The 22,982-nt window shown below is 40.6% G+C and overlaps 2 protein-coding genes across 3 annotated transcripts; one reads left to right on the top strand and one right to left on the bottom strand.

The window, feature by feature from the left end:
* The first annotated feature begins 1,358 nt into the window (after positions 1-1,358).
* On the top strand, positions 1,359-17,500 carry LOC125228874 (RISC-loading complex subunit TARBP2-like). Of its 2 annotated transcripts, none has more exons than XM_048133572.1 (7): positions 1,359-1,514; positions 4,806-4,893; positions 5,696-5,947; positions 6,537-6,755; positions 8,933-9,062; positions 14,535-14,665; positions 16,891-17,500. In XM_048133572.1, exons 2-7 carry the CDS (start codon positions 4,813-4,815, stop codon positions 17,023-17,025), a joined length of 948 nt encoding a protein of 315 aa, XP_047989529.1. In that variant the 5' UTR covers positions 1,359-1,514; positions 4,806-4,812; the 3' UTR covers positions 17,026-17,500. The 2 variants fall into 2 exon arrangements, with proteins under 2 accessions (XP_047989529.1, XP_047989530.1); XM_048133573.1 differs by having other exon boundaries at positions 1,360-1,514; positions 8,933-9,044.
* Positions 17,501-19,439: 1,939 nt separating this feature from the next.
* LOC125228624 (double-strand break repair protein MRE11) lies at positions 19,440-22,006 on the bottom strand. The gene has a single exon (XM_048133279.1). The coding sequence runs from the start codon at positions 21,883-21,885 to the stop codon at positions 20,017-20,019; it is 1,869 nt and encodes a 622-aa protein (XP_047989236.1). The 5' UTR covers positions 21,886-22,006; the 3' UTR covers positions 19,440-20,016.
* Positions 22,007-22,982: the final 976 nt, after the last annotated feature.

Here is a 22,982-nt window from a genome sequence, read left to right as displayed (position 1 = left end):
GGACCGCGGCTTAGCAGACAGGGTCACTATCAACTGAGCCAGACCGGTCGTCCAACAATCAATTGACATATTTGTCGGTCGATCGCGTCTCCCAGCTTGAATCAGACTTAGTTAAAGTGTTTCAAACATCGGTTTGCAAGTACTTCCGCGATATCGTGGTCTATCGGCATGGTCCCGTGCCCCGAAGGCAAAGCAGTTGGTTGCCCCGGCCTAGTTCGGCTGACCCACTTGCCCTAATCACGTGTCATGGCGTGCCACGGCCGTTCACCTTCTCGAATCAATTCCAACACAATTACACTTCGCTGAAGCTATGCACCGACTCGGCTACTTCTCAATTCATGAAACAAAGCTTTTTTGTATTACCCGCACGGCCGCACCGATTTTGCACGGTATTAGTTAGTACTTTACGATACAAGTGCGGATAACTCATGTCGATTTAAAACACACCCTTCGGCCCTTGTAAAACAAATAACTGTGTCGCCACTCGTTTGTAACTTTTAGTTATCTAGGACCACCTATTGGCTATTATAGTAAAAGTTGCTCGGAATGACCTACACTTATGGAGGGTCTTGAGGTTTTCAGTGCCTTCATTGGCTGTTGTAACAACCTATGTAGTCATATTCAAATCAGGCGGACCGTATGCTTGTTTTCCGTTTCCATAAAAAAAAATACCTAAATGAAACCAAAGACTTGTACCTACCACGAAAAAAACATACCGGGATAAATTTGACCTCGGTCGCCAGTTGTATTGCGGTCGCCACCCTCGAAGCTCGGAGCTATCTATCGCCAAATCGGATCGTTAGTTTGAGATGGTTTGAGCGACGTTTTAGTGGTGTTGTTAATTTTCCTTTATGAATCGGACACCTACAACTACAAAATATGGACAGTACATATGGCTCTATTTTATCTCACAGTATAGTGCCTATATCGAAATAAAAATAAAGGGCTGTATGTACTGTAAAACGTCGTACGATACACGTGCAGAGGAAGTTCATAACTTGTGTCGAAAAGTATACATAATGCGTTATTTTACCGCACTAGCGCGTAAAGTAGTACCTATTTTATGTGCCTATGTGCACATGCAAACGCCTTACGATATAGGTACCTTCTAACAAATATTTCTTATTTTCGTAAAATTGTGTTTAACCAAAAAAATCGCAACCACGCGTTCTACGATTCGTGTTTAGCTTTGTCAGCGACATCTTCCGGGAAATTTAGTTACGAATATAGATTTGCTACTCATCGTTGGAGGGCGCTAGTAGTTTGTGTAGTGTTGCCTGTGGAGAAAAAAATACACCAAGCTTATTTGACATGTGTTTGCGGTAGGAGGAACTCTTAAAACGTCTCTGAAATGTCAAATCAAAACAGCTACAACAAAAATACAATTACAATATATAGTTTGACTCGACTTATCAGTATTATTTCGTAGTTCGCGTTTCTTTAACTGAGTTTGCTTAATCCAAGCATATATGCCGTGAAATTTCATTGATGTGACATTGTGCTGGTTCTACCTAGTAAGTATTTACAGTAGTGTTACCCCACAAAACGTATGTTATGAAATTCAGTGCAACCGAACAGTAATGATAGTAAAGCCGCCTAGGTATAGCAGGTTATTTCTTTTCACAATAATCTTTGAATCCCATTTGATAAATGTTCTTTATAAACGATTTTGAATAAGATAAAACTTATTGCAACATGAGACTACTTGATGATAATGTGTACCTAGTTAACGTTTTGTATTTTGTCGAGCTCCCGATATTTCGAAGCAGTGATATTCATCACATCATGGTCACAGGTAACTGAAGATAGTCAGTCAATATAAGTCTAGTGAAACATTGTAAAATTAACTGAATAGCCGGACGCACACTGGCCGCACGATTCGCGACGGTAACGTCCGTTTTCATGCGCGCACGTTCGACTCGCCCGAACAAAGTTTGGAAAGATGGCAGTCCTCTGTCAGCTGTTCAAAACAGTACAGCTAATAGGAAGTGCCTCGCAAAGTGTGACACAGTGTGGACCCGGTAATCATTGAAAACACAATTTATGAGTAATTTTACATACAATCACTGAGCCGAGACCCTTTTGTCCTGCTGCAACACACACAGTTGTATTCTGTACTTTTATTTTTTACTATTGTTTGTTTTTTCTGTCTTTTATTAATTTTATTGCTGTCTCTTTTTATTATGTTGCGATTAATTGGACAGTGTTATGGAATAAGCGATCAAGCGACAGTTAGTTGAAATCGAGAAAATGAGCTAGAAAGATTTGAAATTTGAATCAGTTGTTGTAAGTTCATTTATAAAGAAAAAAAGTTAATTTTGACATTGAACCTATAAAAGTGTTCATAATTTAAATTGATAAAAAAAATAACACCATACCTATTTAAGTTTCGAAGTTATTAACGTTTTTCCGCTTGATTCTTTATTGAACTAATACTGCGATGAGGTTAATTTATTTCGCCGTAGCGTACTATGAGACATATTTTGTCGCTTGATTCTTTAATGCAAATTGTTAGAGGTAAAGTGAATACTGGAATAAAATAAAATTCCATATATTTGAGTAAATAGTGCTATTGTAAATAAATTAACAACAATGTTTTCCTCCACAATGATTAGGACTAATCCGTCTAACAATTTAGTTTTGTTCTGCAATCAACTTTTTTTAATAAATGTCAAAAAAATCAGCATATATGGCAAAATTGGCATTGTAACTAATAATAATTCATTAGTACTAGCCAGGATTACACACATAAGATATTATGATATAACAAAACCTCTTGATACTTAGTTCTCATTAAGCGAAATATCCTGCAATTTCAAATATGTAACAACGAATTAAACGACACCAATAGGGCGGTTAAATCGATATTGCGTTTATAAATCATCAAAACTTTAAACCAAAACGAATTAATAACATCTTTATGGCGTTTAACTCGATTTTGCGATTTAGAATATATGCTTATTATAATTTGTAAAAGTAAATTTGGCGTTCAATTCGTTTTTACGTAACGACTTAGTATACAGGGCCATACAAATTTTAACGTGTCGCTTGATTCTACCCCATAAAATAAGGCTGTAAGCATGATTTTTCAACAAAGAAATAATCAATACTATAGATTATCACATTTATATCCGAACTGCATTCATAACTTTTTTTTCGGATTTTGGCGCTTAGTTCGCTATTCCATAACACCGTCCAATTTGTGTGTCTCCTTTAATCTGTATATTGTGTGTGTTTGCAGTTTGCCAAATAAATGAAGGCATGTTTACAAAAACAACATAACTAACATTTTTTGCGGATTTGAGTTTTTGGTATCATAGCATTCGTCTAAGCAGGATCTATACGTAGAGCAAAAGATAGTGTCCAAAAATGACCCCAATTGTCCACACTCAGTCCCCAAAAATATACCCATTTTGCAAAAACTACATATCTACATTGTTTTTTACAAAAAGAACATAACTGTATATCGTTCACGTAAAAAACTTAATTTTCAATAAAATATATACAAACTCTTTTTAGTTTACGTAACGTTTTAGGTTATGTAACTGGCAAATAAGTGTACGATTGTAAAAAAACGGCCAAGAGCGTGTCGGGCCACGCTCAGTGTAGGGTTCCGTAGTTTTCCGTATTTTTCTCAAAAACTACTGAACCTATCAAGTTCAAAACAATTTTCCTAGAAAGTCTTTATAAAGTTCTACTTTAGTGATTTTTTTCATATTTTTTAAATATATGGTTCAAAAGTTAGAGGGGGGGACGCACTTTTTTTTCCTTTAGGAGCGATTATTTCCGAAAGTATTAATATTATCAAAAAACAATCTTAGTAAACCCTTTATCATTTTTAAATACCTATCCAACAATATATCACACGTTGGGGTTGAAATGAAAAAAAAAATCAGCCCCCACTTTACATGTAGGGGGGGTACCCTAATAAAACATTTTTTTCCATTTTTTATTTTTGCACTTTGTTGGCATGATTGATATACATATTGGTACCAAATTTCAGCTTTCTAGTGCTAACGGTTACTGAGATTATCCGCGGACGGACGGACGGACGGACAGACAGACAGACATGGCGAAACTATAAGGGTTCCTAGTTGACTACGGAACCCTAAAAATGGAAACAAAACTATCGCGTTTGATGTACGTAACCTATCCAGAAGTTTCTTTCACATCTTAAAAATGAGTGGAAATAACATTTCATCCCCAGAATCGTTGAAAAGTCTTACCCTAAAGAATATTGCTAAAATTTTAAATGATGTCGTGCTTATGAGTCTTCACTTCCCCTTAATCCTCACAAAGTAGGCGACTTGAGAAAATTGATGCAGGTTTTGGTCAAACCATCGAGCCATCAATTCTACCAATCAATTTTGTATAATACGTGTCAAGAATCGTCGTCTCTGGAGGTAGATAACGATGACAACAGCAGCGGATGTGAAGATTAAAGTAGATCCACTAGTTTAGTAAGATAAATGATAGAATACAAAACATAATTTCTATAGAAACTTGTTTTATTTTCTAACAAAAAGAACATAACTAACAAAATTTTACAAAAACAGCATAACTGACGAACTTATTTTTAATATTTTTTCCAAAAATAATTGTCTTTGAGATGTGTAATCGTGTGTTTCGGAACTAATGGCCACTTACTTAAATAACGTATACAACGTTTATGTCCAATAGCTAATATATAAGAAGACATTTAGTTTTTTTCGTTTCCTGTAAATTCATGTCTAGTGTAGTTATGTTGTTTTTGTAAACATGCCTTCAAATGATTTATCTATCTATCTACAATGATTGATTCGCAGTTACAAGATGATGAAAACACCGATAACTGTCCTGCAGGAGCTTATGGTGAAGTTCTCAGAGTCTCCTGAGTATGAGTGTGTGGCTCAGGTATGTTTTTCCCTGGTAATTTTATCTAGTTATTATTTGTAAAGCAGGCAGGCACTTGTAGTAACTGATAATGCTTATATCCAGTCATCAGCAGAGATTTCAGTGTTATGTAGATTTTGCTCTGTGCTTGTCTAACTTGTTCTTAAAATCACATCCTCCGGGAACTGGTAATTGAATAGTATTTTACATACCTAAAGTAAGAAATGTCTCAGACCACTGTAATTGTGATCTGACTCTTTCTTATTTCCCGTCCAAGGTGTGTATACTATTTTTCTGTTCAAAGGAGCTGCCCCCCCAGCTCCTCCAAGGTAACTTTGTTTTGTGCAGCAACTTAAAATTTTACTGAAAACCCTATATTTCCTAGCGCTGAGTGCATAATAACCTTAAATCTGTATGTTGTAAGACTCCCTTCCTATGTGTTTTTTTTTGTAAAATCAAATGTAGAATTGAAAAACTTGCTGAATACTGAAAATTCAGACCTTCACTACTTTCAGGTCTCTCTTCCCAGAATCCATCCACCTACACCACAACAAATGAGAATAAAAGAAACTTTGATGACTACCTAGTACTAGCATGATGTAGTGTAGGGACGCCAGAAACAGTCAGGCTGTCAATCTCATGCTGCATTTATTCAGCCCAATACTACTAGCATGATATGGAACTAAATAAGTTAATGATGACATGACGAGTGATAGAGATGTATGGAAGAGAAAGACATGCTGCGCCAACCCCAAGTGACTGGGATAAGGGCAAGAGAATGATGACTACTAGCATGATTCTGCTAATCTCAGCTTGTCCACAGTCAGGTCCTCAGCACCTCGCCGTGTTCGAGTACCGGTGCGCAGCGCGCGGTCACGTAGTGTCGGCCACCGCTCGCAGCAAGAAAGAGGCCAAGCAGGAGGTGGCGCGGCTCATGCTGGCCCGGCTCGCGGCCGCCGGGCTCAGCGTGCCGCCGCCCTACGCCGCGCCCGCTGCCGCCGCGCCGCTCGCGTGTGACGAGCCGTCTGCCGGCGCGGTTGGCACCGGCTCTAGGAGCTACAAAGCGCTGCTTAAGGTATTAAAATACTTAGCAAAGATGTTATGACAATGATAACTTTGGGAACCAATCCATGGTCCCTTATCTGTAGATTATTACTAAAGTAAACACATTATGACATGATTAGTGACTGAGTGTGTGTGACAGATTGAGAGGATGTTCCCTGAAGTTGACACGGACACAGAGTAGTAGCAACCCTAGACATCTTCTTAAACCGTAACTCTTTTAAGAACAGACTCGACAGATATTTATTGAATGGACAAAACACAAGTGCATCAGGACATTGAGGTGCACGTATCAGCTTTAAGCTGCCTGTCCATTAACAAATAATAATAATTATATGTTTATGACTTTATACAAAAGATGTAGTGCAGCAAATACTAACTTAGGGATGGTCAATTGTCCTTAGGTTAGGAATTGCTGTTCTTTACAGAGGTGATACCTCATAGGTATGAGAATTTTGTGAGAGGGTAAATCTAACCGACTTGCCTACTGATTTAGCGCGACTGCGACTTCAAATAACTGCAAGTAATCCAAGGTAGATGTTGACGCTTCACTACCTACCATCTTTATTGATTCTTTATAATATAATTGTGATATGTTATAGGAGCTCTGCCAAGAGTACAACCTCCCCGGCCCTGAATACACGCTAGAGGGAGACACGGGGCCTGCGCACGCGCGTCGCTTCACCGCGCGATGCGCCGTCGGCGCGCATGCGCGGATCGCCTCCGCTACTACAAAGAAAGCGGCGCAACAGCTGGCAGCGCAACAGCTGTATCAGTACTTGAGGGAGAACCTGGCTCGGCTTACTGAGGACTTTGTTGAGGTGAGAATGTCTAACAGGATTTTTAACTCCCGGCGCATGCGCGTATCACTTCTGCCACTACGATTTGGTTTAAGACACTGACAACACCCAATGACCTTGTGGCTAGCGTACACTGTCTATTCGCATGGAAGTGAGAGTGCGATGTCACCAAAACGAAAAGTACAGAAAAATATTAAAATAAAATAGAAAGATGCATTATTTGTGCAATATGTTTCGTTAGTGTTTTAGATATGTATATTTTTGTTATTGTAATCTTAATAAAAGACAACTAAGTGAATAATTGAACGACATAGAACCGTTTAATGACAAACTCGAGACCAATTTTTGCAATTTTTTTTTCAATCGAGCCGATTTCGTTAAATCGTGTATCGAGTACAGCTTTGTTCTTTGAAATATAATGAATAATAACATATAATTTACATGCCTTACTAGAACTAATAGTTTGTCTTAAAAAACTGCGCAAGTAACATTAATTTTGCGCAGTTGGATGTTGTCAAGCCCTTAAGCAGCACAGCAGCTATACCAGGGAGAACCATTTATAGCGATAGATAGAAAACCTGGCCCGGCTCACTGAGGACTTTGTTGAGATGGGCACTCGTGCCTTCACTGGCATTAGATGTCTGAACTCACCAAAACGCGCGTGCTCGCTTCGGATACCATGATTTCAAGACTTGCAAAAGAACGTGGCCCAATTTATTATATGAACTTTTGAGGTGAACATGTTTTAATATTTAGTGTCTTGACACCCAGACTGGCTGATTAAAGGCTGTCAAGCTATTTCCGTCAGTAGAAAACAACGGGAAATTTAACAAAATGTAGGCGCGAATGTTTCCCATAGAAATTTAAAATTTCGCACCTTTTCTATTGCCTAATTTGTTTGACCGCCTATAAGTGTGCTGTTACACGGGCAGCACAATTGACGGCAATTCACATACAATTGCCGCGTTTGTTCTATACGCACCAACTAACTATGAAGCAAACGCGGCAATGGTATGTGAATTGCTGGCAATTGTGGTGCCCGTGTAACAGCAGCTTAAGACGATACGATACAGGTCAATTCTCCATACAAACGCTCTCGACTATTTCCTCCCTAGTTTTTGAAGATAGAGCAATGATTTTTTCATAGGCTCAAAAAAGGTGTGATACTCAAGATCGGTAACAATTAGCCAAAAAATCTAAACGGTCCGACACAGATTATTTCATTGTTATTCAGATTCTCAAATTTCGTTCCGTTCAAATAAGTTTTGAAGGAGGAAACAGTCGAGAGCGGAACCTCGATATTAAAGATTATTTCGCAATATTTTTTAACCAAAGACATATCATCTCCTCCTAGCCGTTTTCGGCTACGGCGACTGCATTTTATAGATGAGAGCGTCGCTGGTGTGCCCTCAGGTGACTGACGAAGCCAATGTTTGCTACGAATGTGCGACCACACTCGCGGCAGGTCAGCACCCCTCCGACATAATTGTAGGTAATAGCCACAGGTGGTCTGGCTTTTAGCTCGTCGCGCTTAGCGTCGAGTTCTGTGTGCCTTCTAGCTTCAAACTGACGCACCTGTGTCTGCACGGTATGCCTCCACCGTGGGCGATCACTGGCCAAACTCTCCCCGTATAGACAGATAAAGTCTAAGAAAAAAAACGTACCTCAGTACCATACAGAAAAAGGTACGGTGGCCTAGATGGCATTACACCTTTGGGGTACGCTCAGCTAGATGGCGCTAATACTAATATTTGACATTTTAACACATATCGAGCTAAGAATATGGACCAAATTGTCAAAACTGAGGTTCAAAAGTTTTAAGCCTGTGTCAAGAGATGGCAGTCTATGCACTGTGATTACACATTTTACTTCGACAGTAACTCTATAATACTCGATCCTCTTTGATTTTAACTGAGTTGTTCTTAATGGACATTTTTTTTTCGATAAATGTAGTTAATAACACTAGTATATTTATCTGAAATTCCCAAATTGAAAGGGGGACTCCTTTCCATTTTAGCATTTTCGCTCCCGTAGCGTCTTAACATGCATAAGTGCGTTTTCACATTATCCGATCCGATATCGGATGTCGGACCGATATCCCATACATTACAGTCGCCATCTTGGATTTTTTCTATTGAAATCCTTCCGACATCCGATATCGGATCGGATAATGTGAAAACGGCCTTATGTGTTTGCAGGAGGACGCGCTGGCACGCGCGCACGAGCGCGCCATGGAGCGCTACGTGGAGGCGCGCGCCGACGCGCCGCACCGACCAGACCTGGGCCAGTGCGTCGCTGACTACCACCTCGGTCTGTTGCTCCACCTCGGTACTGTCCCACCATCCCACTAACTAGCATGCGTGTTGTGTTGCACTTTATAACGTAGTACCTGGGCGACGACCGAGCCACAGTATAATAAAGAGTACTATCGTACAGTATGGCCACTCCTGCTCCCCGCTAAAAGTGCCGCCCACCCCTTCTCGGTTACCTCACAGTTACCGCTTGTCAAAAACGCGAACAGTCGACCTGTCATATTTCACTCATACAAGCATAGTACGCGTTCACCTACACGAGCTTAAGACTGTATGCGTAGGAACGCGCCTCTTTCATATATTTGATCGCCAGTGTCCGAGGTGCGACCGAGCTTAGATCGGAGTTCGAAAACTCGATTTGCATTTCCCGGGACGTAATTAAGCTAGATCGATTTTTCACCCTCGAAAACCTCCACATTACAAATTTCAGCGAAATCGTTAGAGCGGTTTCCGAGATCACACGTTTAAAGGTATTAGATACCCGACCTGGGCCAATGCATCGTCGACTACCACCTCGGTCTGTTGCTCCACCTCGGTACTGTTCCACCGTCCCATTAACTAGCATGCGCGTTGCACTTTGTAAAGAAGGCCCGACCTGGCGCAGTGTGTCGCTTACTTAGCACTGACCCACTAACTTGCGTGCGTATGTAGGCATTTTTTTTTTTTTTCAAAGTTGTCTACCCCACTTTTTCTTTGGATATGGAAATTTTTACCACATACATGCCACCGAACAAATTATAGAAAAATTCAAAGAGTTTAAAAGACCGCTGTATGTGGCGTTTGTAGACTACTCAAAAGCGTTCGACAGCTTAATACACACATCAATATGGAAAGCGCTGAATAGCAACAACATTAATGAGAAATATATTAACATCATCAAGAACATTTACTCCAACAGCGTCAGTAGAGTGAAACTGGAGAGACTAGGAGAGGAATTTAAAATTGCTAAAGGTGTCAGACAAGGGGACCCCCTCTCTCCAAAACTATTTATAGCGGTGCTGGAAGAAATATTTCAAAAACTTCAATGGGAAAAGAAAGGTATATGGATATCAAACAAAAAACTCACGCATTTGAGGTTTGCGGACGATGTCGTTCTATTTAGTGAAACAGCCAAGGGTATGGAAACAATGCTAACGAGCCTAAACGCAGAGAGTCAAAAAGTAGGCCTCCACATGAACGCGTCTAAAACAAAAATTTTAACTAACAGTCACAAAACATGTATAACTGTAGAAGGAAAAGCAATAGAATATGTGAACAACTATGTATACTTAGGAAAAATGATTTCATTTGACCCTAACAGCAACGAAAACGAGGTAGATAGGAGGATAAACATAGCTTGGAGAAAATACTGGTCACATAAAGAAATCCTAAAAGGAAATTACAGTTTAAAAATAAAGAAAATAGTCATGGATTCCTGCATACTACCCAGTTTGACATATGGATGCCAGACATGGGTTTTCACCGAGAAAGTACGAGGAAAAATCTTATCTTGCCAACATGGGATGGAGAGAAGCCTTTTAAACCTAAAAAGAATAAATAAAGTCAGAAACACTGTTATTAGATCACAAACAAAAGTAACAGACGCACTGCAGTATAGCTTAAGGCAAAAATGGAGATGGGCCGGACATTTGGCAAGGTACAAAGATAATAGGTGGACTGTTCTGGCAACCAAATGGAAAGGTCCTCTTGGAAAAAGAAACAGAGGGAAACAAAGAAAAAGATGGAATGATGACATCATAGAAACCGCAGGAAATAATTGGGAGCATATTGCGGAAAACAAAAACAAATGGAAGAAGATGGAGGAGGCTTTTACCCTCAAGGGATCACACATCAATATATAATAAACAAAAATAATATAACAAAATAAATATGGGATGTGTGAGAACAAAGCTAAATAATAATAATAATAATGGAAATTTTTATGTGATTTCCACTGAGAATCGCGAACTCTTTCAATCCTAATAGGAGAAAAAAAGTGTCGCATTCCGTTACCATTTTTTCATATATTTTGTATGGCGGTAACGGAATAGAAGGTTTGAAAAATATATGGAAATATTGGGACATTTTTTTTCTCCTATCAGGATCGAAAGACCTCGCGATCCTATGAATCGCGTAAAAAATACCCATGTTACAAAAAAAGTAGGGTGGACAACTTAAAAAAAAAATGCCCTGGTTGCACTTTACTGTCCCACTAACTAGCACGAGTGTTGCTTGATCTTTGCTAGTAGCAATTTAATTTTAATATCTTAACAATTACTTCGTTAACACATTACTAGTAGCGCAGCGAACAAAAACACCATAAACTCTGTCGTCACATCCACTTTCACTTTTAAAACATTTTCCGAAAAACTAAACGACAGAGAAATCAGCTGGGTACAGTCACGGACTTTAATTGTGGATCCATTTCTAGCTCATTTTATACTGGGTACGACATAGCTTAACTATGAAATAACAAAGTTATTATGGCTTGAATTGTTGAGCCATTTAGAGTCTAAATGGCTCAACAATTAAAGTCCGTGAGTGTACGTAGCCAAATGGCATAAACGCTCACGAAACGAAGCGCTCGTAGATATCTACTCTTGCGGATTGGTGCGACAGAGCCAGACTACCTTTCGCGGCGTTTCGCTTTCGTTTCGGGTCCCAGCTAGAAATGCAATTCGGCTACGGCACCTGGCACCCAAGCGTTTTTGTCCAAGCAGAAATGGTAACCTGCGCTAAAGCTCTAGCAATATTTTTAGTAAGTGTAAGAACCTGCGTTATTTTTATTTCTTTTAACATATCAATAAAACTGACTGATTTTAAAAGATTTCGAGCATAAATAAACCGCTTCTTACCTACAATCTTGTCGCTCGCAATGGTTTATCTACTGTTGCCAGTAATTGTGTCACTTACAGTCTGACCAAAAAGAGTAGGAATTAAAAAAACCGGCCAAGAGCGTGTCTGGCCACGCTCAGTGTAGGATTCCGTAGTTTTCCGTATTTTTTTCAAAAACTACTGAACCTATCAAGTTCAAAATAATTTTCCTAGAAAGTCTTTATAAAGTTCTACTTTTATGATTTTTTTCATATTTTTTAAACATATGGTTCAAAAGTTAGAGGGGGGGGGACCCACTTTTTTTTCCTTTAGGAGCGATTATTTCCGAAAATATTAATATTATCAAAAAACGATTTTAGTAAACCCTTATTCATTTTTAAATACCTATCCAACAATATATCACACGTTGGGGTTGGAATGAAAAAAAATATCAGCTCCCACTTTACATGTAGGGGGGGTACCTTAATAAAACATTTTTTTCCATTTTTTATTTTTGCAATTTGTTGGCGTGATTGATATACATATTGGCACCAAATTTCAGCTTTATAGTGCTTACGGTTACTGAGATTATCCGCGGACGGACGGACGGACGGACAGACAGAGAGACATGGCGAAACTATAAGGGTTCCTAGTTGACTACGGAACCCTAAAAAGTGGCAACATTGTAGTGTCATCCCTTTCAAATCAATATGTGTGAGAAAACGGGACGGTACTATGATGTTGCCACTTTTCAATTTCTACGCTTTTTGGTCAGACTGTATTGTAAATCTTTATAACAAAGCATGGTATGTTCCAACTCCAATGTAGGTACACATGTATGGTGACTGCAGTTAAGTGCTTCCGCTAATTCACGAGTAGTAGCATCAGGATTCGACTGTAGTTCGCGGCGTAAATCGTCATCATTGAATGCAGGTGGTCGCCCTGAGCGTGACTGACTTTCAAGGCTCCTGTCTCCTGATTTAAAACGGTCAAACCATCTGGACACCGTGGCATGGCTTGTACTTCCAGCGCCCAATGCAGTGTTGATATTGTCAGCCGCAGCCCACGCACTGTGGCCTAACAAGTACTCGTATAAGTAAAGTGTTCGAACTTGTCGCTCGTCCATTTTATTTCAATCTAACTAAACCAATCACGAGGGCGGCTTTATATACCCTCACATTAGAAGTACCTAGAATGTTCTACAACATACTAGAATATTATCGAAAACAATTGACTTAAGAAAGGAAATGTATAGAGTTTTGTAGAGTGTGTCATTACTTTTGTGCCAACCCAATATATGTGTTACAGCAAAGAAAGTTTCACATAGCATTTTACGCCGATGGGACGTAGATTGACCAATTCGTCTTTCCCTTTTGCCGTGAAAGACGGACAAACAAACAGACACACACACGTTTCCATTTATAATATTAATATGGATTTATGAAAATAATCTGACTTATTCTTAGAATTTGTATTTCGTCAGCGCATTGTACAAGTTTGCGGATTAGCATGTTCTTAATCGAGTGGTTTTGTGTGGGCTTACTAACAATCCTTTTGCTGTGTGTCCTACAGGTCCAAGCCAGTAAAGCATGTTTGCAATCCTAGTTTTAAAGATTTCATATTATTAGTAAATATACCACGATAGATACAGATGAATCGGTGGCATACCGTTAGTGTCAAGACTTCGCCACTTGCTCACTTACATCATCGGGCATTTCCACGCCGAATACAGATGAATCGGTGACATACCGTAAGTGCGTTTTCACATTATCCGATCCGATATCGGATGTCGGCAGAATTTCTAAGGCAAAAATCAAAGATGGCGTCTTCAATGTATATGATATCGGTCCTACATCCGATATCGGATCGGAAAAAGTGAAAACGCACTAACTGTCACAACTAAAGTTATAAACCATTTGCTCCACACCGCTGATCAACGTTACGCTTATCACGAGTAGTGATTGGTACTGACGGTGCCAAACCGCGCGACTCGTCTATCCACTAAATAAAATCTTGGACAATCCATGGATTGCACCGTTTCCAAGAAAGAAAAGCTGAGGGGCAAATTTTCTTCTTAAAATACAGGGTGGCCCAAAATTACGTTGACAAATAATGGGGAAATAATGTTGTAATAAACTAAAATATATTTCTGCATATTTCTACATCCACCGTGGATATTTCAACAGCATTAGCATGGATATTTCGCAAGGTTTGTAATGTAGACCAATCGTGTAAAGACATTTTTTCCAGATTCATAAGCTCGATACGTTTCAGCCTACTTACGTAAATGCACCTTACTTAAAACTATAAATTATAGTTTGTAATCAATCAACCCTAGACCGTTTATTGATTACAAAAATTAGGGTATTTTACAAGTTATAAGTGCAATAAGTCAGACGAAAGTCACACTAGAGGTGCAGCGGCATATCGATAATTTTTTGTTCCAATATTTGCGTTTGTACTTCAAAGCCAAAGGAGGATATTTTGAAGACGATTCGATTTATTGGCTCAAAAATTATTAAGGGTTCACATTTTAATTTGTAAGACAATCATTCGTGTAAGGACAGAAAAGTAATTATACAAACGTTTGTCAACGTATTTTTGGGCCACCCTATACTACCGAGTATGAAAATTTTGCTAGAAAGTTAGAAAGTCTTCCGTTTCTTATTTTTTATACCTATCCTATGTTCCGCAGAGGAAGAGCAAGTGAGCCTGGGCGCGGACGCCTTGGAGGCTGCGTCACCTGACGCGGAGCCTGAGACAGCGCTGCAGGCCGTGGCCGGAGCCCTAGGGCTGCGCGTCGAGTGGCACTCGCTCCCGGCAGAGGTAACATCAGTTGTATGAATAACCTTGGGGCAGCACTGGAGGCTGCGGCGCCGGACGCGGAGCCCGAGACTGCTGCAGGCCGTCGCAGAAGCCCTAGGGCTGCGCGTCGAGTGGCACTCGCTCCCGGCAGAGGTAACATCAGTTGTATGAATAACCTTGGGGCAGCACTGGAGGCTGCGGCGCCGGACGCGGAGCCCGAGACTGCTGCAGGCCGTCGCAGAAGCCCTAGGGCTGCGCGTCGAGTGGCACTCGCTCCCGGCAGAGGTAACATCAGTTGTATGAATAACCTTGGGGCAGCACTGGAGGCTGCGGCGCCGGACGCGGAGCCCGAGATTGCTGCAGGCCGTCGCAGGAGCCCTAGGTCTGCGCGTCGAGTGGCACTCGGTCCCGGCAGAGGTAACTACAAGTTTAGTTGTGTAAACCAAATTCAATGCCTATAGCCGGGTCCACACTGGCCGCACGCCTCGCGAAGTCGACCCCAGAAACACCCGTGCTTATGCGCGCACTTTTGCCTGAGCAAATTTGTACTACAATATGGTCAGCTGTTCAAAATAGTTCTGCACGAGAGCACTTTTTTTTTTATTAATATAAACTGGCCAGTGATTGACCTTAGTCACACCTGATGGAAAGTGACGACAAGGCCGATGTTGTAGCTCACTGGTTCAGTAATAGCACTAATAGCCTATTCACTCTTGACTTGAATACACCCAGATTGTATTCGCCCGGGAATACAGATGAGGGGAGCATATTCCATTCCTTAGTCCTTAGTCCAGTTCGCATTAGGAAAGAAGAGGCAAACCTCTTCGTGCTAATGAAAGGCAGCCGGCGTATTATGCTTCCAATCCACGTGGATAAAGTATCCCTCAGAAGTATGCAAACAGATGTCTTATTTCGTGATAACTGATAAAATTTGAAGCATGATACGCCGGCTGGTCGACAACGTAAGGGTGAAACCGCTCCCCACGCCTGGTTGTCCGGTGATGGAACGGGGAAGGAGGAACCAGGTCATGCAGTTCCTGTGCACACTCCAGAATGCATTCGGTAGAAGACGGCCGTTATTGCCGTGAATGATTTACTTTTCTTTTTAATCCTTATTTAAAAGAAAATTCGAAAAAACTAATTACAAGCCACGGAAATAAATATGTGAAATAAACGGAAATAGAACTATTTTGAACAGCTGACCGAGGGCCGTCATCTTGCCGTACAAATTTGCTCGGGTGAGGCAAACGTGCGCGCATGAGCGTTTTCACATTATGCGATCCAATATCGGATGAAGGATGTCAAAGATGTCATCTAATGAAACCCGCATTAATCAAGAACCTTATAGTATCTAGTTTCTTTGCTCCCCCGCCAGCAGAAGATTAAGATGTCTTTGTTTTTAATAAGTTTAATAAGTATTAAATCAATACCTCATTATTTTCCCGTAGCACGTCCTGACGCTGCTATCTCATTAATCCCTGATTGTTTTGTGCTATCCTGTAAATTACCTTCGCATCCTATTTGTGGAAACCTGTAATTGACTTTTCAGATACACATTTTTGCTAAATTAGTCTTAGATCTTAAGCTGTTGGTTTTCCGAATAAAAATAAAATAAAAATAAAAAGATGGCGGCTTTAATATACAGGCTGTCGATCCGATGTATCGGATCGGATAATGTGAAAACGCACTGGGAACATAATTCGAGATAGATATGTAACTTTATTCTTATCCACAACACAACATACAAGGCTTAATAAACAAGTAGCAACTAAAAAAAACCAAGAGCGTGTGGGCCACGCTCAGTGTAGGTTCCGTAGTTTCCCGTATTTTTTTTTTCAAAAACTTCAACCTATCAAGTTCAAAATAATTTTCCTAGGAAGTCTTTATAAAGTTCTACTTTAGTGATTTTTTTCATATTTTTATAAATTATGGTTCAAAAGTTAGTTAGGGGGGACACATTTTTTTTATCTCCGAAAATATTAACAATATCAAATAATGATTTTAGTAAAATAAATAAAACTTTTTTTACAGTTTTTATTTTACCACTTTTTCGGTGTCATTGATATACATATTGGTACCAAATTTCAGCTTTCTAGTACTAACGGTTTCTAGTTGGCTACAGAACCCTAACAAAGAAAAAAGAAACAAAACAAGCCATGTGTCGTGGTATATAATAGGCGCTGGTATTCTGCCAGTACCTTAGAAAAAACTACCTAAAAAAGATCTAACAGTGATTCGTTTGGCAGGGAGGCGCGCTGACGCTGGTGCGGCTGGCGCCGTCGTCGCCGCCGCTGGTATTCTGCGCGCGCACGCGGGACGCCGCGGCCGCCGAAGCGCTCACATACCTGCGCCTCACCATGAAGTTTAAGGGACAGAAATAAACGTATACTTATATATAGGGGGCAGCGGCGGCGTAGGTTGGGTTGGAGCGATCCCACCTTTCTTTCCTATTTAGGGCCGCCGCTGCTGTTCTGCGCGGGACGCCGCTGCTTCTGAGGTGCTCACTTCCCTGCGCCTCATTTTTTTTTTCATTTATTTAGGAAAGAAACAGTCACATACAAAAGTGTTTAAGTTCTTAGATTACAGAAAGACCTATAGTTCCATTTAGTATAAAGTACGCATAAAAATATATAACTAATGAAGTTTAGGGGCCAGAAATAAACATGTAATGGGTAAGGCCCAGCGCCGCCGTTCGCCACTGCCGCCATCGCACAAGCGTTTTCGCAATGTCTAACCCCATATCGGATCTCCTTTGACAAAAATCTATGCTATTAAATTATTTTATATTTTTCTTAAACGCTTGCATTTAAAAATCAAATAAATTAGTCTTCTTAATTTTACTGTTTTCTCCTTTAGGCGTCATCCATATATTATGTCACAGTGTAAGGGGGGGGGGGGGTCATACTAAATGTGACAATCCCTGTTAAAGGGATACAAAAAAGCGTGACATAGGGGGGGGAGGGGTCCAAAAACCTGAAATTTGGTGTGACGTAATATGTGGATGATCCCTTAGATCCGATATCGAGGTGTAATGGTGGTATCGGTAGAGCTTATTTAGTTTAAGAGGCCATCGTCTGTCCAGAGACGCTCTCTTTAGAGGAATTGAGTTTTATAATAAACCTTATATTTAGGTACTTAGGTGCCTACTGATTCCCCAACTGTTGGTCATTGTCACATATAGTTTTATATTGCTTATCGCGGTATTTACTAAACGACAAATGGAAACCGCGTTTCTTCGTTTAGGAGATAAAGTACACTAAAACTGTGACATATACCAAAAAGTGGTCTGTTTTTTAGTTTATTTGATCCACCAATAATAGCGGCACTGGACAGACGAAGAAGATAGGATAGTGCAAGACTGCATCTCCGCAAAGTTTGGAGCAGATTCAAAATCGAGACTCCTAACTTTCATTTTATATAGTACCACATATCGTCACTACTTTTAAGTTTACGCAGTAAGTCTATATGCATTCTATACATACTACAATTTTCTTTTCATTGACAGACGAAGATACAAGTTTTTTTAAAGTAGTGACGATATTCTATTTTTATATTGTGTAGTCATAAAACTCAATGTGTTATTTAGATATATAATCTTGTTATGATATTTAAAGTTATATCACTAAGGGCCAGTGCATCAACCACATTTGACAGACACATCATCGTCAAGTAGCAGACGTCTATGGAACTTCCGATACAATAAATTTTAACGAACGCTTGAACGGTGACAGACGGATTGATGCAACCGGCCCTAAATTGATTGGTAAAAAAGTTACGTGGTGATTTTCAATTTAAGTACTTACAGATGTATTGCGAAAAGATTTGCCTTCGTATTGTTAAGGAAACGTACGAACGTGTGCTATTTCAGTCAGTCTCAGTACAAGATGTACTGACATTGACTGAACTAGCATGACAGATACGAAGGAAACCCTTTTCGCACTACATCTGCAACTTCTGCAAGTTATTAATATGTAGAGGTAATCTAATAAGAAAAATAAATGTTTTATACCTAGCATATTGTTTTTTTTTTCTTCATTAATACTATCCCTGAAATGTTTCACTATAAAGTATCCTTCTTTAACCCTTAAATGCATGGTGATGCTGATGTATATATGCATCATATATTTTTGTTTGACTCTATTGACATGACAAAATTCAAATTTGAATAAATCATTGTCAAGGTCATGTATTTAAGTAAGTATAATAAATTAAGTGACCGTGGTGTTATGGTACTATTAATCAAGGATCTAATGACGGAGAGTATTAGGTACCTATGTTACAACATAAAGTATGAAGTACGTAATAAGAACCTTCTTTGTGAGCATGACTAATGCTCAATTAGTTGCGTGTGGAAAGAAAGTACAGGCAGCTAAGCTAAGCTAAAAGTATAAGCACTAAAAAAAATTATTTTGGGTGAAAACTGATTTTAGTTTTACATATTACATTTACCTACATTATGTAGGCTAGTTTCCTACTAGTCAAATCAGCTTCTTTTTAAGAACTGTCAAAACGATTTGCTAATATGGAATTGCTATGAAATACTGAGGAGTGACGTCACGGTCAATTCACTTACTTTATATCTTTCAAATTACGTTTAAACATAACTACTGTCCATATTTTTCTTCTAATAATATGTGGTGCTTTATTTCGTGCACTGCATAAAATTATTAATTTTAAGTATAGGAAACTAGCCTATTATTACTAGTCTTATCAGTTTACCTGTGGCTAGTCAATTTCTTTCTGGAGGAAAAAAACACACGCTTCAAGAAGGAACACAGGTAATAAAAAATATTGTAAGGTAATCAAAATAAAAGCTTTTATTTTATGTATTTGAACTTAGAAATATAGATATCATATGAACTACAATCGGTTTTGGAAAGACATTTTACTTAAAAATAATGACATCACATTAAACCATTCCCACACAACTCAAGACAAATACAGTCGCCATCAGTTAAGTCTGAGCGGCCGGGGCGCGCAAAAATATCTGAACACGCCTTATCACATTGACAATAGAGGTCTGTTCAGATATTTGTGATCACCTTGACTCCGATATATCTGATGTGGACTGTACAGAACGAATTTATACAAATAATTAATAAGCCTGCAATATGCGGGATCTTGCCTACACGCCAGCGAGTCTCGGACATAAATCACACCTGGCTCGGCTGGCTGGCTATATCCAAATATGAAATAAAGAAAATTTGTTTTTTAATTTTTTATAACTTTGAGTTGACTTTTTTTCACCTAAATATTAAGCTTACTTAGACCTTTGACCACATCTCGCGATCCGGCCGCGAACTAAAGAACTAGACCTCCTTTGTGATAAAATTAAGACCAAAGTCGGTCAATCAGGTCGGCAACGGTACAGCTCAATCGGAGTCCTCGATACTGGAGGAGTTACGCGTGCGGCCGGCAGCGGCGCCCGTCAGCCACGAGGCCTTGGTGGCGGCGCGGCGCGGCGCGCGGCGCTCGGGCTCCGGCGTGGCGGGCGCGGGCGCGGGCGACGCCGCCGCGCGCGCCGGCCGGCCCCGCGGCCCGCGCGGCCCGCGGCCCCGCGATCGCGTCGCTTTGCCCCCGCGTGACGTGTTCGATGGCTCCAATGACTCGTCGTCGCTCGAAACTACCACTAACGTCTTAACGGCCGCTTTGCTGGTCGCGCGCGGCTTAGTTTTCGGAGCGGGATCCCCTACGATGTTCAGATCCACGAGCATCTTTAGCTGATCGAGATCGGTAGAATCCAGCACGTCTTTGGCCAGCCGCATACGCTCCATGATCTCTTCGTCCGTCTCGGCGGTGGAGTCGAGCAGCGCCTCGACGGCGCGGCGGCGGTGCGCGTCGAACACGCGGCGGAACACGCCGTCGTCGTGTTTGAGCGTGAAGTCACGCACGGCCTCGGTCGCGGCGCGCGCGCTCAGCACGACGGGCTGGCGCGCCGGCGGCAGCGCGGCATAGTACGCGGCCAGTAAGGCCTCGACGTCGGCCGCTTCGTGCGCCGCACGGGCCACGTCCACCTCTTCCGTTTCCTCTGTCTCCTTTCGTTCTCTGTACTTTTTCTCTCGCTTCATAATCAAAACGTCATTTGGATTGGCGACCTGTCCAGTGAAATTCTGACCGAATCGCATCCTGTTAAAATCCTGGCTCGGCCGCTCATAAAACACACTCAATCTTATAAGTGGTAGGGTTGGCTGTTTGGGATGCCCGCTGCGGAGATTGTTTGCCTCTTCAATGGCCTCGTTCACTTTATTCTTCAGAAATTCCTGCACCTTCTCATGCTCGTTGACCTCCTCCTCCCCGAGATCCTCTTCAGATAGAACTATAGTTTTAAAGATGAATGGTCTAACAGTTTTAAGAGGAATCGGGGTAACTTTGTAGTTGGTTCCGTGGATTTCTAACAGTGCACAATGTTTCTGAAGTGCCTCTCCTGCAGCCAGGGACGTAGCCACTGTGCTACCTGGCTGCACCACCATAAAATCATCATTCTTTTCTCCCTTAATGGGGAACACTAAACTGTCATGCTCGTGACCCCAAACCACCAGGTCCAAGAACTTTGGTAGTACTTTTTCTGGTATGAAGTTACCTGGGCCTCGGTCTGCGCGATTCTGGTGCAGAACCAGCATGTTGAACCAATTATTGCTGTCATCCACCATCTCCATTTCAACTTTCTTCTCAGCAAAAAGTCGTGCAAGACGCTGGTCCTTAAGATGACTGAGACCATAGAGCGCGAGCTGCGTGGAGCCCTTGCGCAGCAGCACAGGCGAGATGCGCACGCGCGTGTAGTCACTCCACTTGCCGAAATAGTTGACGAGCCCAGTGATGGACAGAATGTCCAGCGAACTCACGCTGCCCTGCCCCACGGGGTCATCGTGGTTGCCGTGGATAGACAAAATAGGAAATGAGACGTTGAGATTGGGATCCTCGTAGTTAATATTGCGTGAGAAGTTCTCTAGTTGATCTGACAGCAACTCGACGCGAACCGGCTTGTCGCCAAAGCAGTGCTGGCGGATGAGCTCGGTGCACTTGAACATGCAGGCGGGCGAGGGCTTGGAGTGGTGGAACAAGTCACCGCCCAGCAGCACGAGGTCGACGTCGCGCGCCGCCGCCTCTGCCAGTACCTCTTCAAAAGCAAGGAAGCTATCCTCACCACGCACCGGGTCGCTTTCTTCATGGCCCAAATGTATGTCCGAAGCTATTAAGATTTTTAATGTGTTATCAGGGTTCCACATGTCGGTATTTAACATCTTGATTAGTTATTTCAATCGATGTTTAGAGCAAATGTTAATATTTTATCAAGTAGGCCCGCCAACGATAAATGTCACAATTTGCTTGTTGATCTGATGGCGTCCACTCGTTGCTCAATTTTGGCACAACCGGCACAACTTACTTGCTTTGGTCCGTATTGTGGATGATGCTCATAAAATACACGAATCTGCAGGGATCCCTTAGAATTTAAAGAAAATTATCCGTGCTTTGAAATATCCAATAACGGGTTTCATTTTCTTTAATATTATTGTCTACTATGTCAGTACTTATCCGAGTAACTGAATCAAATCTTTATTGAAATTTAGGTAGTAGATAAAAAAATTAAAAACATCCAAGTAGAATTTGGACTATACTGTTAGGAATCTGTTTGAGTCGTCTGTAAAAATGTAATTTACAAAATTAACGCATGAACAACAATAATTAAATACCTAATTATTGTTTTATAAATTTGATTCAGTTTGAACAAAGCCATGAATTTTACAACATTCATGTTTCTTAGAACTTTTTCTTTTTTTATTATAAATCTTAACCAAATCTTAACTGGAATAGCTTGGAACTCAACTGTCATATTTTACAGATATCTACTACCTGTCACATGAAAACTGACATATAACTTGACCTAGGGTTGTGATTAGTTCAATAACTATCGATACTTAATTTATTAAATTAAGTATTTGTAGTATCGATAGTTATTATCAAATCGTTATATTTACCAAAAAATATGTATAATCCTAGAGCCGAAGATTTTCTAAGCTACTTTTGACACACGGACAAAGCCTTATTATGTTATTGATTATATGCAATATATGTTCTTTAACTGTTCATTGTAGAGATGGGCCGAATATGGACTTTGCCGAATACGAATATTCGGCCGAACATTCGGTTCAGCTCTTACCGATCCGAACATTCGGCCGAATATTCAGTGACGCCATATTTAGAAGGCGGATGTTAAAATTAAAACTATTAAATGACTGATAATGTTTACATATGTTACTAGAACTACATATGTTCTTACGATTTAGTGGATTTAATTAAAACTTAGTTAAAACAACTCTGAACTCTTCTCAACTCTTAA

The sequence above is a fragment of the Leguminivora glycinivorella genome, chromosome 8 (assembly GCF_023078275.1).
Source record: "Leguminivora glycinivorella isolate SPB_JAAS2020 chromosome 8, LegGlyc_1.1, whole genome shotgun sequence".
NCBI classification, from domain to species: domain Eukaryota; kingdom Metazoa; phylum Arthropoda; class Insecta; order Lepidoptera; family Tortricidae; genus Leguminivora; species Leguminivora glycinivorella.
Note: the sequence above shows the minus strand (reverse complement) of the source record. Positions and strands in the feature narration are given on the sequence as shown.

Excerpts from the sequence above, each read along its gene's own strand:
- LOC125228874 (XM_048133572.1), top strand. The coding sequence starts at position 4,813 with ATGATGAAAACACCGATAACTGTCCTGCAGGAGCTTATGGTGAAGTTC. Across the intron at positions 5,948-6,536 it reads GCTACAAAGCGCTGCTTAAG|GAGCTCTGCCAAGAGTACAA; the intron begins GTATTAAAATAC and ends GATATGTTATAG. Across the intron at positions 14,666-16,890 it reads GGCACTCGCTCCCGGCAGAG|GGAGGCGCGCTGACGCTGGT; the intron begins GTAACATCAGTT and ends TTCGTTTGGCAG.
- LOC125228624 (XM_048133279.1), bottom strand. The coding sequence starts at position 21,885 with ATGTTAAATACCGACATGTGGAACCCTGATAACACATTAAAAATCTTA.